At 45.5% G+C, this 15,246-nt stretch overlaps 1 protein-coding gene across 2 annotated transcripts in view; it reads right to left on the reverse strand.

Annotated features, from left to right (window-relative positions):
• Window positions 1-455: 455 nt before the first annotated feature.
• Window positions 456-15,246, reverse strand: part of SMAP1 (small ArfGAP 1) — a 97,742-nt gene continuing 82,951 nt past the window's right edge. For both annotated transcript variants that reach the window (XM_086461482.1, XM_086461481.1), the window contains 3 exons: window positions 3,960-4,128; window positions 2,988-3,316; window positions 456-619 (listed from right to left, as the gene is read on the reverse strand). In XM_086461482.1, the coding sequence (XP_086317608.1) occupies window positions 485-619; window positions 2,988-3,316; window positions 3,960-4,128 (633 nt within the window). In that variant the 3' untranslated portion in view covers window positions 456-484. The remainder of the gene's footprint in view (window positions 620-2,987; window positions 3,317-3,959; window positions 4,129-15,246) is intronic.

The following is a 15,246-nucleotide window of genomic DNA, read 5'->3' on the forward strand; positions in this document are numbered from 1 at the left end:
ATTTGTCTGATACACTAGAAAACATTGCTCAGTGATACATTTACATTCTGTTTATATATGATTAAACATTTGTTCGTACAGTACCTTCTACGGGACCACTGGGTAATTTGGGGGGTTGGGGTTCATATTTTTGGATATTAACTAACGTGATAGCTACATCCCTTATATGCAAACATTTGATCTAGAATTTTGAGGGAAAAAAATCAGTACATGGTTAAGCAGCTTCTTAAACGTATGGTCTATGAAATCATATGCATTGTATGAAACCGCTGCCAAGGACGCAGAAATGAATTCTTGGATCTGCTCTTTACTACATCAAATTTAAACCAATACGGGCCACGGCACGGTCAGTCAGTTAAGATTCTTAATCTGAACAGCCGGGGAAAAAGAAAAAGAGTATGTACATGGGAGGAACAGCGGGAGTAAATGCAGCTGAACGAGGAATGTTGGGCGGCTGTTCTGGGCGAGACGTCTGTGGCTGCTTTCATTTCCACAGTTGTGTGCTGAGAGTCTGGCCAGAGGAGCTTCCAGTCCACCCTGCCGCCGTGCTGGGGGCCTGGCCAAAGCCCATCGCGCTGCTGGGACTGCTGAGGTTCATCCCGGCCATTTGCTGGTTCATCTGTGGAGCAGGCAGAGGAGGCCAGTTAGCACCAGTGCCGAGGCATGCGCGCCGCTAGCCAAAAGGCTGTTGGGCCTCCGACCACAACCCCGTTAAAGTAAAACACTTCCCCAAAACTAGTATTTCTCACTGAATAAAAATACTGACTTGGTGCAGGTTCCTAAGCGTTTTTCAAGACAGCAGCTTTTCGGGAACCACCCAGCCAGGGTTACAGACGGCTGGCTGGCTGCAGCGCTCGCTGCATGCGTCGGGTCCGCACGAACCCCCCCGCTAGTGAGCGTGCAGGGCACGTGACCAGGGAAGCCCGGGTGTCCCCGCTGGTGAGGGCCTGCCTTCAGCCTCCTGCAGCCAACCCACAAGTCTGTGGCAACCGCGATAAACACACACCCACACAAGTAACACAGCCTCGTCATCAGCATTTGCAACTCCAGGTGGTTCTTGTTCCAGCAGTATTTCTTTGGAGACCTCAAAATGTTGAATACACGGTTTTTTACGGAAATTGTCCATTTTGGGTGGCAATCAACCAAGAGTGGGACAGATTTATAAACTTACTATCTAAATCTAATTATCTCTATCTAACCGAGTGAAATCATTCATGTGAAATTAAAGAGACAGCATCTAGCTAAAGGTGGGAAGGAGTTCAAAGTTCCACACGTTCCCTTCAGGGATGGTGCAAAAGTCTTTCTGCTCTCCATGAGTATTGTCTAGTCGCTGTATTTTCCAGTGTGCCATGGAAAAAGGGCACCCTCAGGGCACCCTCCCTTGCCTTCTCAAAAACGAACACTAGCTGACAGGCCAAACCCCAGCTGTACAGACAGGGCAAATGGGTCCCTGCCCATCAGCTTGAGAGCAAGAGCGCATTTGGAGCAATCGGTCATCAGAGACGGTGCACAGGGGTGTTGGACCAGCACCATCCAAGTTAGAGACAGCACTAGGTAACAATCGGAGCTCGTGTGAGCCCGAGCGAACAACACCAGGCTGCAAAATGAAACTGAAACGCTGGTGGAAAAAAAAATTATTAGGTAAACTGCAAACTAGTATTTTGGGGTAAAATTCAGCGCTGTGAAAGGCTTTCGCTGTCTGTCTGCAAAACAACCCCTCCCTGCACACGGAAATGAGAAAAGCTGACGCAGAGATGCGCTACCCTGTTGTTAGTCCCGCCTGGAGCAGAGCTCTGAAGGCAGCGACTGTCCGGGAGCAAAGCAAGCTCCCCCCTCTCCACTGGAGCCAGAGATTGGGTCACTGTTCCCCTACAGACTGCGCCACGGCAGCGCCCTGCTAACGCCCGGCGTGCACGGAGCACCCAACGTGCTAACGGCTTGTTCTGCGAGCCAGCTCCTAATGTACGTGTTGGGTGAGAAGCATGACACTAACTTCAAAGCTGATGCGGATCTTTTTAAAGTTAGATCCCCAGAAAAAGACTGTTAGCAGTAACCCACAGATTTTTTATTTGGTTTGACACACTGAAATTCTCACCTTTTAAAAACTTCTTTTCAAAGCAGAAGGGCAGCCTGTATTTTCAACTAGGGGCTGTTTTATCCACGTAAGAAATGCTGCGTACCTGCGTCAGTGTTCACACCACACCACTGAGCAGAACAGGAAAAATTAATATAACCCAACCTGGTAAGTCACTAAGGTTCACCTCCTGAGTCACTAGAGTAAGCAGCATGGCATTATTATACTCTCCTTACAATTCAGAGATTATGACCAAGAAAAACAGTTGCTCTCATCCATACTGAACGCCAAGGGAATCATTTAGATTTGTGCCCACATCCCCCCATAACCTCTCAAATACCCGATTTCAAGATGTTCCACTGGATAACGTGCAACTACAGCACTAGGGTACACCTACGCTTCTAGAGAACCTTTCAAGGCATTTTGAAAAGCAGCACAGAAATGCTACAGATAAATAACAGATCAGCCCAAGCAAATTACCTACGGGAGAATGTTGGGGTGCAAAGCACCGCACGCTCCACTGACACTGTCCCTGAGGTCAGCGTTAACTGTTCACAGCCATCCCCACGCACCCGAAGCCTGCTAGTTCTGAGGCTGTGTTTACATTTCGGTAGGCTGTGGTACAGCCAGCTAAGCGAGCTTTTTACCTGGCTACTTCAGGTGCTGGGACGAGAGCAGCTACAGAAGCAAAGAACCGAGTTTGGTCTACCTTGGCAAAATTTATTCTCTGCTTATGTATCAGTTAGCTTTTACTGACTTAGTCATCAGTTTTCTTTCCCACGTGCCTCTGAGCAGCTGACAGTCCAGCAGCCTGCAACTGGGCTACACCGCAGCTGTCCCGCAGCCCACCACCGCGTGCCTGACCAGCAGCACCTCTCCTAAAGCACGCTGGGCTGGGATCGCGAGTCGTTACCTGGGAGAGGTTCCACTGAGCCTGCTGGGTTTGCTGCAATCCGTACTTGTTTTGTGGCGTGACCATCTGTCCCACCATTCCACCTTGAGGTCCAGCGACATTTTGAGGAAGTCCCATCACACCAGTTTGTGCAGTACCAGTAAATCCATTGGGCATTCCCATTCCCACCATCACGCCTGTGCTCTGTCCCATGACTGGCACTGACTGTCCCATCATGTTTCCCATCATCCCAGTTGCTGCAGGCACAGGAACTCCCATGGCTGGAAAGCCTTGAAAGTGAGTCGATGGTTGTGTGGTAAATGGCAGAGAAGACGAGCCCATGAACATACCTGTACCAGAGAAGGGAAGATTTCAGGAAAAGTGATTTGTGTTTTTTCTCCCCCATCCCCATAAGTCAGAAGTGCACCAAAATCATTTTAAAGGGTGACTCTGTCCAGTCATCCGTCACTGCTGGTAATTTAGTTTCTGGTAAGAGTAATAAATTGCTTAAAAGCTCTCAAAGGAAGGGGACTCACCACCAGAGGTTAACTGCCAGAACAAGTCTGGCAAACCCCTGTGGCAGACCAGAATCTTCTAATTGCTGTATTGGAGGTCTTTGTTTTCATTCAAACTGAGCTGAGATCGCGACAGGACAGCTCTGTGCCGATCCTGGCAGCCTGCTGACTGCACAGCGGGCGCTCACACCTTAAGCGATGAGGCAGACGGCAAACGCTGAATTCACAAATCTTTCAGTAAATTGTATACTTGATAATTCCAACAGCTATAAATGAATTAAAATCCCGTAGTATTTTTTTTCTTTACCTTCTGTGTTACATTTCAGTAACTTCCTCATTTTTATAAATGGTAAAACTAAAACTCTTCATTTGAATGGAGGCAGCAGGTACCCAGCCTTCGTTTTACCCTTGCAGGAGATAACTGCTCTAGGTAAAGCTTAAAACGGGGCTGCATCGGAACCTTTGCAACGTGATTCACCTGGAGCACTTTGCTGCTGCATGGTTCCCGTGCCATACAGTGATAAGATGGAGTCTTTGGAGAGCTGTTTCTTTGCCGACTCTTCGGATTTTGTTGTTTGCTCAGTGAATAGATCAAGATCCCCGGATGCTGCAGACAAGCTGGCAGCTGCTGGTTTAGTGGAAGCGCTCTGGGAAATAAAGGTCAAGACAGACAGCTGAACGGAACTGGGAAAGGTGTTCCATTAAATATCTACTGCACGTATATATTATCACATCCTCACTCTTGAACCAAATAAAACCCCGTTCATTGACAGAAATTAACTCCAAGTAAATGAGGATTTACATGAAGGATGTGGTGTGACTAAAGACAAAACAGCAGTACATACGATATGGGAAGATGACCAGACGGAGGTTACAAAACACCCAAAACTAAAACCCCAACCAGCTCCAGGGTGCTCACACACAGACTATTCATTCCTGTTGCTCCTACATTTTTCATCAGGGAGAAGCATAAATCATAAGCTGCAGTTAGATTATGAAAAGTAATTAGGAAATCAATAAGGAGATTACAATTCACATCTCATTAATCCACTCACAGGCAGAATAGATCAGAGAAGAGCTAAAACAAAAGATTAAGTGCTTTGGAATATACTGCTACTGAGATGAACAGTACTTGCGGAGAAAAGGCGTAAGTAAAATTTCCGTTGATCTCCTTAAAGTAATAGCATTTCTAAAATACATTGTTTATAATTGGCGTAGAGTTCTTTACACACATTGCATTTATTGAGAAAGCATAATTACCTAAAACTTACTGTAGTCTACCCCTGAGAAACTAACACACAGGCAGGCTGTCAGGCTTTTTATTGCTCTTGCACCGAAACGTGTTGTCAACAAATTACATCCAGGTGTCTTCCAGTGCTGCCACTTTGCTGCTCATACACATCCAGTTCCATACGGGGCTTGCTTAGGTAACCAGGCAACACGCTGCGTTCTCCTCATACTTCTTAAAATACACAGCTCATCCTGTTACCAGGGGGAACTCTTAATGCAAATCAACTATATCCGCATGGAGAAAGAGCCAGGATTGCATCGCATACCTAAATTATGGCCTTTTTTCAGTCCAGCTAAATGACCCCCAACTGCTCAGCATGCACCTGCCCCATCCCACAGCTCCTTCCCACCCTGAAGGAAAATCCTCCTTACGCCACCACCATGAACAGAGCGGATCTGCAGCCACGACCGTCAGTTTGCCATCATCGCATACCCAAGTTTATCAGACAGCCAAGAAGCCGCCACAGCGTAGGCAGACACAGAAACACACCTCTGTTGTTGCTTAAAGCGACAACCTCCAGGCCGTTCCTGGGTTCGCTGGCAGGCTGCTGCCTAGGCCCTGAGAAGTGTCCACTGTGGTCACACCGGAGTTGTGCAACCACCACAATACAAACATTCAATATGCGGCTTCAGGAAACGCAGCTGACTCCTGAAGGGCTAAAAAGTTCACAAAAAGCTAAAAAGCTCAGTGTTATAAATTGGAGGGAAAAAACCCTCCGCAAAACAGTTCTGGTACCAACTCAGTTGGCCAGAAACCGTCAGGAGAAAGGAGTGCAGATTAACATGGCTGAGGGTGAAAAATCTCCAAAACTGCTGTGGAAGAGAAAAAGACCATGGAAACTCAGCGGTACCGGGAAGCCCTGCATTTATACAGCAGCTGATTTGGGCCACGGTCACTGGACCTCAGTAAGCAACAGAAGGGAGGGTGACGGCACTACAAAGGCAAGGCAGAGACAACAAGGCCAGGAACTGTTCAACTCCTGCGACAGCTTCTCTCTGGCCAACGTACACTTGCCAATGTACAACTATCAACATTCTTATGTACATAGTATAAAAGCTACCGCCTCTTGCTCGTTACTGACAAAAGTTTCTGATTGCAAAGCAATATCGAAGTTTGTTAACGGGCTGTAGGAAGCCCTCCCCATTTGAGACAACTCTTTGTCAGTGCGGCATAACCAGTCTTCGAAAATACCAGAATTGGTTAAACATTCATTTAACGTCTCTTCATTCAGTTTGGTTTTGGAAGATTCTGAGAGCAGCCAAAGCACTGAATAAGCACTCCCTGAAGTGTTCATCAGCCAAATAAATGGAAGGTAATGCAGGTGTTAGGGAACATACTGCCAAGCAGTTCCATGATGTTAGCATAACAGAACTTTTCAGAACTACCGCAAGTCATCTCCAATATGCTTCACCTTTAAACATAAATGATTTTTGTCATCGATAGCTTATGTATTACCCGTAAAAGGTAATACTTACCCAAAGGAAGTTTTCACTGTGAAATACTGGTCACAACCACAAATATGGTAGCTGAATCCATCACTTTACACTTGCCATCTGACTCCACGAATAGCATGTGGCTGGCAAGAAGTTTAGATTAATGCACGAGGCTAAAACTAAGTTTTTTCATTTTGTCTTTTAATTCCCAAAAGACTGCATAACAGCAGATAAATATCCTATTTTAAGTTGGTCTGACAGTTGTAGCAGTCCAGATGGCTTTTGTCCATTGCCTGTGGTCCTGTCACTGGGCACCACTGGGAAGAGCCTGGCTCCGTCCTTTTTGCACCCTCCCTTCAGGTATTTATACACATTGACGAGATCGCCCTGAGCCTCCAGGCTCAACAGTGCCAGCTCTCTCAGCCTTGCACCATAGGAGAGATGCTCCAGTCCCTTACTCATCTTCGTGGCCCTTTGCTAGACTCTCTCCAGTATGTCCATGTGTCTGTCATACTGGGGAGGCCAGATCTGGACACAGCACCCCAGGGATCAAGGTGAGGCTGACTGGCCTGCAGTGCCTTGGGCCCTCCTCCTTCTGGTCCTTCCTGAAGATAGGAGTAACATTTGCTTTCCTCCAATCCTCAGGCACCTCCCCCAGTCACCACAATCATTCAAACATTATCAAGAGTGGCTTCATAAAGACATCAGTCAGCTTCCTCCGCACTCATGGGTGCATCATCTATGTCCAGTTTGCTTAAGTGCTCCCTGACCTGATCCTCTTCCAGCAAGGGCATGTCCTCCTTACTCCAGCCTTTCCCCCTGGTCTCTGGAGCCTGGGATTCCTGAATGCTGGTCCTGCTAGTAAAGACTGAGGCAAAGGCAGCATTCAGAAGTACCTCGGCCTTTACATGTCCCGTTGTCACCAGGACGACTGCCCCTTCCAGCAATAGGCCCACATTCTCCCTACTCTTCTTTTTGTCACCTGGATACTTACAAAGTCCTTCTGTTGCCTTTGACATCCCTCGCCAGATTCCACTCCAGTTGGGTTTTGGCTTTTCTAACCTGATCCCTGGCTGCTTGGACAATTTCTCTGTATTCCTCCCAGGCTACCTGTCCTTGCTTCCACTCTCTGTAGGCTTTCTTTTTGTGTTTGAGTTTGTCCAGGAGCTCCCTGTTCATCCATGCAGGCCTCCTGGCATCTTTTGCCTGCTCATTGGGATGGGCCACTCTTGAGCTTGGAGAAGGTGATCCTTGAACACCAATCAGCTTTCTTGGGTCCACTTCCCTCTAGGGCCTTATCCCATGGGACTCTTTCAAGCAGGTCCCTGAAGAGGCCAAAGTTTGTTCTCCTGAAGTCCAGGGTTGTGATCCTGCTTTTTGCCCTGCTCCTTTCTCTCAGGATCCTCAACTCCACCATCTCATGGTCATTGCAGCCAAAGCAGCCTTTGGCCTTCACATCCCCAACGAGCCCTTTCTTGTTTGCAAGTGCGAGGTCGAGCAGAGCACCCCTCTTCATTGGCTCCTCTATCACTTGGGTCAGGAAGTTGTCATTGATGCTCTCTTGGATTGCTTATGTCCTGCTGTGCTGTCCCTCCAACAGATATTGGTAGCTGTCTGTAGAAGGCCTCATCTGCTTGTTCTTCCCAGTCAGGCAGCCTACAGCAGACATCCACTACAATTCACTCACACCTGTCTCCTCTGAAGTCTTTACCCATAAGCTCTCAGCTGGTTCATCATCCATTCCCAGGCAGAGCTCCATGCATTCCAGCTGTTCTCTCACATCAAGAAAACTCCACCTGCTTGTCTTCTCAGCCTCTCCTTCCTAAAGAGCCTGTGTCCCTCCATTGCAGGACTCCAGTCATGGAAGCCATCTCACCACGTCTCCGTGATCCCAACAAGATCAGTGCTCTCCTCTTTACGCTCCTTCCCTTCACCAACACGACGGAGGAACACACCACCTGGGCCCCTGTACCCCTCACTAACCACTCCCAGAGATGTGTAGTCAGCTCTTCCCTCCAGATTATCCCTGGCAGTGCCCACATGAAAGAACAGCAAGGGCTAATAGAGGGCTGGACAAGCTTCAGCACTCCCTTCACAACATCCCACATCCAAGCCCCTGGCAGGCAGCAAAATTCTCTAGACAACAGGTCGTGTCAGCAGACGGGTGCCTCTGTCCCCTGCAGCAGGGAGCTGCCCACTACTATCACTCACTGCTTCATCCTGGTGGCCCTGCATGGCTCAGCATCAGTTGCCCCAGGTGCTTCATCTGAATGCACCTCTTCAGCTTTGAGGGGCGTGAACTGGTTCCGTAGTTGCAAGTCTTCAGGTGGAGCTAGAGCCGCTTTCTCAGTGCCAGAAGTGACCAGCTTCCATTCTTTGCCTTCCCCAGAGCTTGCACTTACCCCTGTGCCAGGAGCAGATTCTGCCTCTGTCTCCATTGCAGCTGGGGTCTGGGGCTCCTGAAGCTGCTTCATCTCTGAGATCATGTCTGTCTCTCATACCCTCTGATGCTGCACAGCCTGCTCATTTCCCGACATAACTCCTCCATCTGGTGACACAGCTCTTGAAGACCATCTCTCGTGGCCTCAGGGAGAGGCCCCAGGCACTCCCCGCAGCCTGCGACTCGCAGGGCTGCGCCCATCATCCAAAGCTCTGTCTGGGTCGAAGCCTCTGCCCTGGCAGGGACAGCTGCTCCAACACCTGCAAATCGAAAGAGAGGTGGCAGCAGTGGAACTGAAAGAGGGAAGTGGACGGTGGGACACATGGAGTTGAGTGAAGGACTGCATAAAAGAACATGGCACAGGTGCACCTCCCTGGTACCTGCAGGTCTCTGGCAATGGCTGGTATCTTGTAGATAAGCAGGGATGGGATAGAAAAGCCAGGCCTCCACTGTTTCTCATTTATACGGTGATAAACAATGGCCACATATAACATTTTCAGTTTCTCCCTGGTGACTGGAAAAGCTTCCCACATCCCAGGGAAGCAGGAAAAATACAGCCTAGCACATCGTTATTCTTATGTAAGCAAGTAAGGCGGTACAACATCAAGGTCTTAAATTCTGTGTACAATTCCTAGCCCTTTTATCTTTGCACTGTTAATGGACTTGCTGTTCTTGATTTTGCATATTTTGGTTTTAGGCATCTAGACAGTTCTACTAAAAAAACATCAACTGTTATTTCCTGGTAATAACTGATGAGGAAACAAGCACTCAACTATATCCAGTTCACAGAATCAAAGAAAAACACTATGAAATCTCATCTGCTCTCTTGCTTTAAGGAATTATCAGCAACACCTGAAAAAGTCAGATGAAGATTTCTATCTCTGTCTCACGTGACACACAAGAACGTAATTATCCTTACAATAAGACGAAAAATTAAAATTTATTTCTTGGATGTATGTCCAGTACTCACAGCAAACAATATAGCCTTTTCTTTGCAATCAACCTTTTCTAGGCTTGAAGACATTTATCTCCCCTGTAGTCTCATTTCTAACTCTTTCTTCAGATTTCCCTTCTCTAGAATTTGAAATATTTTTCCTTTCCTCTAGACTCTGTCCAGCTGCGCCCTTCTGGTTCTCAAGTATGACGGCTGCCCTTGCACTGTGCTCCACCTAAGGCATTTCCAGCACCAAAGAGAGGATAATCATAGAATGGTTTGGGTTGGAAGAGATCTTCAAAGATCATCTAGTCCAACCCCCCTGCCATGGGCAGGGACACCTTCCACTAGATCAAATTACTCAAAGGCCCATCCAGCCTGGCCTTGATCACTTCCAGGGAGGGGGCAGCCACAGCTTCTCTGGGCAACCTGTTCCAGTGTCTCACCACCCTCACAGGAAAGAATTTCCTCCTAATATCTAATCTAAATCTACCCTCTTCCAGTTTGAAACCACTACCCCTCGTCCTATCATCACACTCCCTGATCAAGAGTCCCTCCCCACCTTTCCTGTAGGCCCCCTTGAAGTAACTGGAAGGCCGCTGTAAGGTCTCCCCGGAGCCTTCTCTTCTCCAGGCTGAACAACCCCAACTCTCTCAGCCTGTCCTCACAGGGCAGGTGCTCCAGCCCCCTGATCATTTTTGTGGCCTCCTCTGGACATACTCCACCAGGTCGATATCTAAGGCCTGCTTATGCTGGGGTCCCCACAGCTGGACACAGCACTGCAGGTGGGGTCTCACCAGAGCAGAGGGGCAGAATCACGTCCCTCAACCTGCTGGCCACGCTCCTCTTGATGCAGCCCAGGATGCGATTGGCTTTCTGGGCTGCGAGTGCACACTGCTGGGTCATGGTCAGTTTTTCATCCACCAGCACCCCCAAGTCATTCTCTGCAGGGCTGCTCCCGATCCACTCCTCACCCAGCCTGTATCTGTGCTTGGGATTGCCCCAACCCAAATGAAGACATTAAGCTTTAGCTTTCAGATACCTTGAAATTTAGAGAGGGATAAAATAAACATAAGCAGAAGCTACAAACAATTCAAGTGATCATATCAGAATAAGATTAAATAGCTCTCCAGTAAGACCTGCTTAAATAATATTTAAAATAAAGCAAACTTCTGAAATAACTAATTTTTACATAAAACCTGAGGACTTTGACACATTATCTTCACCACAATTTGTTAACAAGTTGAAGCTTGTCTGCTGATCTATAGCAACCATGCTAGGTACACACACCAGGCCTCAGGGGAAAAGGAGTATTTAAGAACATCTAGTTATCTAAAACATGCTACTACTTTACATGAAATTTTGTCAGACATGACTCATGAAGAACGTATACCATCTCTATAAAAATATATTTTTGTAGCCACTGAACCAATTCTCAGCTCCCAATACAATAGAATTCAAATCAGGCGCAAACACCCCCCCAAAAATATCCAAAGAAGTTTAAGTTGACTGGATTTCAGTATCCTGCTTGGAGAAAGACTTACACTAAATGTTTCAGTAAATTAATACTTTCAAACTTAGTATCTCACAGTTCGCCCCTTCTCCCCCTCTCTACAACTTTCAGCGAAGAATGAAGAGCACATTTTTGCTGGAAGACATACCCATACAAAGTCTGAAACTAAAATCTGGCTAAAACAATTTGGAAATCATTTTAGGGATAGCTATAGAATGACAGACCTTTGCTCAGTTTCTGTACAATGTTTGGCAACACAAAACCTATAGCTATAATTTAGCTATGCTCATTTCACATGAAAAAGCCTACCTAAACATACAAAATGTCTTTTTTTTTCCTTTTTTTCTGTCCATCAATACTACATAATGGGTAAATCATAGAATAGCAGGTTGGAAGGGACCTCAAGGGTCATCTAGTCAACCTTTCTAGTACAACCAAATATACAGCATATGCCTTTTATCTAGCTTTACAGTTGGAGTAGGTTAAGTTAACTCTTCTTAAATGTCCCTGAGTTTGCTAACAGTCAAAATTCTAGGGAAAAAAGTTACTCATTCACATATTATTCTTTACAAATTAAACAGTTTTTATTAGCAACCAGCTACACCGAACAGTAGGAAGAAATATTCTAAGTGTTTTTGAAAACTGTAATAAAGACATATATCTGAAAGCAGAGCAAAAGTGAATATGATCCTGAATGCTCATCATGATTGAAAAAGGAAAACCAAATGCTTTTGTTTTCATTCGAAAATCATGTCTTGGCTATGTCAACAGTCATAAATCCTAAGGTTTGCAGACATCACGTTGTTTCAGTCTCATAATAAAACATTCAAAAAGACATTTCTGTGCTCCACAGTGCCATAAAAACATGTGCATTTAGCACTAAATGCTGCCTTTCTGGTTAGGCTGGAAAAGAAAACTGAAAATCCTCTGAAAAATCAGCAGTCATACATTGCTTTTATAAATTAGTTTGAGGAGCACCATTAAATTCCCTTCTCTTTCGATGCTCACAAATACCATTGTGGTATCTCAGAAGCACGTACTATGCAGAACAGCATGGCAAATATCTCCGAGTGAGAAAGCAAGCCACACTATTCCACATTTGATCCCTTCTACTTAATTTTTTAATTTCAATGCATTCTGTTAATAGATATTCAAACAAATCACAGAATCACACAGAATCACAGAATGTTAGGGCTTGGAAGGGACCTCAAAAGATCATCTAGTCCAACCCCCCTGCCAGCACAGGACCACCCAGAGCAGGTCACATAGGAATGCGTCCAGGGGGGTTTTGAATGTCCCCAGAGAAGGAGACTCCACAACCTCTCTGGGCAGCCTGTTACAGTGCTCTGTCACCCTCACGGTGAAAAAGCTTTTCCTTATGTTAATGTGGAACCTCCTATGCTCCAGCTTGCACCCGTTGCCCCTTGTCCTGTCATTGGCCATCACCGAGAACAGCCCGGCTCCATCCTCCTGACACTCGCCGTTTACGTATTTATAAACATTGATGAGGTCACGCCTCAGTCTCCTCTTCTCCAAGCTAAAGAGACACAGCTCCCTCAGCCTTTCATCAGAAGGGAGATGTTGCTACTCATCTCAACTTAAGAACTGGCCATGGATTTCTATTCTAAATTTTCCAATTCCAAACACAGGAACTGAATGTTAGGATTACTCAACTGCTGGTCTCACTTCTAGCTTTTGCCCACTTTCTCATTTGCAGTCTTGCACAAAATAATTACACAAAATAATCATACCACTTTTTTACTTCAAGAAATTAAACAGACTGAGTTCTTAAAATCTCTCTTTATGAAGCACACTTCCCAGTCTCCAATACTGTCCTGACTCTTCTCTGAATCCCATACAACTTTTATCCATATTACAAGGTGAAGGATCTTACAAAATACTCATACCACTGCCAAATAAGAGGCACCCTCAACTCCTGTCCAGCACCAGTTCCCAGACTAGATACCACCGTCCTGAAACGCAAGGCCTGCAAGGCCTTGCTAATCCTAAAGCAAAACAGAATATTCCCTTTGCCCCAATTTACCAAGCAACCTATGTAACTGGCATCAGAAACGTATCTTCTGCTACCTGCCCATGCTCCTGTCTCTTATCTGGGGAAATGATCTGATTATATTAACATTCTCTTGGAGATTACTGATTAAAAATGGAAGATAACCAAGAATTTAATCTTGCAATATGCCATAAGGACCATGTGTTTGATAAAAGTTCTGTTTGCTGCTCCTGATTATGGCACTTCGAAAAAGCTAAATGTCACTAAAAATCTGGACAGGTTTGTTAACAGCAAGTAAATATATTCGTGTTTCCTAATATATAAACAATGTAATACTTACACAGTATTATCCTTTCTACCACTTTTTAATCCATTTAGTAAGTGCCATACTTGGTCTAGAAACTAGCACAATAAAAGATAAACTACATTTCAAAACGTTTATCTCACAGAAGGTCCAGTGATCACAGAACCACAGAATCATAGAATGGTTTGGGTTGGAAGGGACCTTAAAGATCATCTAGTTCCAACCCCCCTGCCATGGGCAGGGACACCTTTAGCTGGATCAGGTTGCTCAAAGCCCCATCAAATCTTTATCATAGAGATGCACTTTAAATGATCTATGTTCTTTAATTGCCAATACATATAATTCAATATGCTTTAGCAGCCATTCCATTATTTAACCCATCACCAATCATCGCCATCCAGGGATGGTCCATCACTTTGCTTTTTCTCACTTTCAAATATTTTGCCTTCTTTTGGATTTCCTGCATTCTACAGCTAAATCACCCGTTTAACCAGCAGGTCATGTCGCTTGTTCATGGATAGAAACAAGAGAAGGCTTTTCTTTTGTTTCTCAGGCTGCTCTTTTCTCCTGAGCAGACAGTAAGTACATACAGAAGAAGTCACATCCAGCTTCAGAAAGGCAGGAAATGGGGAAAACCAGACTCCAACCCTATCCATTACGTGCGTTACTACCATTGGCCCATTTATTCTGGAGCCAAGTGGAAACTTCATGATTCTAGATTTGAATTTATTCAATCTACACCCAAATTGGATACATAAAAAAACCTCAGTGAAGCTGGAAATGGGCTACTGCTTTTCACATCTAGCTCTACAGCTAAGTTCATCTAGATCAATTTTGATGTAAGGTGGTAGAATAGCAGACAACAAGCACTCAGACACTGTTCTTCCTCATCCTTTGAACAGAGACTTCCATAAGAGACAAGAAAATCTATACCAATACTTTCCTTTGCAATTTTAGCTAACACATCCAAACCTAAACGCATGTATACAGCTCATTTCCCTCACTATTTACGGGTGGCTTAAGTCATGGTTGGAAGCTTGCTCTATCGATAGTTTTATGTTTAAAAAGAAATGTGGTTTCAGCCTCTAAAACGCTACCTAGCATGTTGCACAAAGTCAGCCCTCCGCAACAAGTAGGGGAAGGGAGAGTAAGGGATAAAGAATAAAAATTACAATCAAATCTGCTGAACAACACGGATATGCTTTGAGGTGACCACAATGATCAAGAGAACAATTGGAAAGTTAATCACGATATGCCAGTTCAATCAGAATTCCTTTCCATCATCCCTTCCATTTCATATATTATGAAAACTACTGGATAAAGAGAAACAAGTACAGATCACAGGTCTCAAACCATAAATTCAAGAATATGTATGGTTCTTTTCAGTTCTGCTGAGTGAGACAGAAAGCCTTCTGCAAAAATAAGCTTCTAAATTACCTTAAAAGGGCCCCTCAGATGGGAGGTTAGCTGAGTGCTCCTCCAAAGCCTCCCTCTCAGAAGCCAGTCTGGGTAAGGAAGCCTGCACATGTGCGTTCTGATCTGCACCAGCCACTTCCATCACCAACACCTTGTTCTTTGAGGCTAACGGCTACTTTAAGAGAGCTGCAGCTTTAAGCAGTGTCTTTATGTGTCCCAAAGCTGCCTTTCTTGGCTACAACAGGCATGGCAGTGGGGTTGCTTCCAAACTATCGTAGCTATCAGAGGGGGAGCAGGCCAGGTGCAGGGGTTATGCTACCCCTCCTTCGGGAAAGAAAGGCATACAAGTTCCAAGATGAGACAAAAGACAGATCAGCCCAGGTAGCAATATTAGTTTTTCTTGACATCCATTCTTGATTTTGA

This window comes from Leptosomus discolor, chromosome 2 (assembly GCF_034619465.1).
Source record: "Leptosomus discolor isolate bLepDis1 chromosome 2, bLepDis1.hap2, whole genome shotgun sequence".
Classification (NCBI taxonomy): domain Eukaryota; kingdom Metazoa; phylum Chordata; class Aves; order Leptosomiformes; family Leptosomidae; genus Leptosomus; species Leptosomus discolor.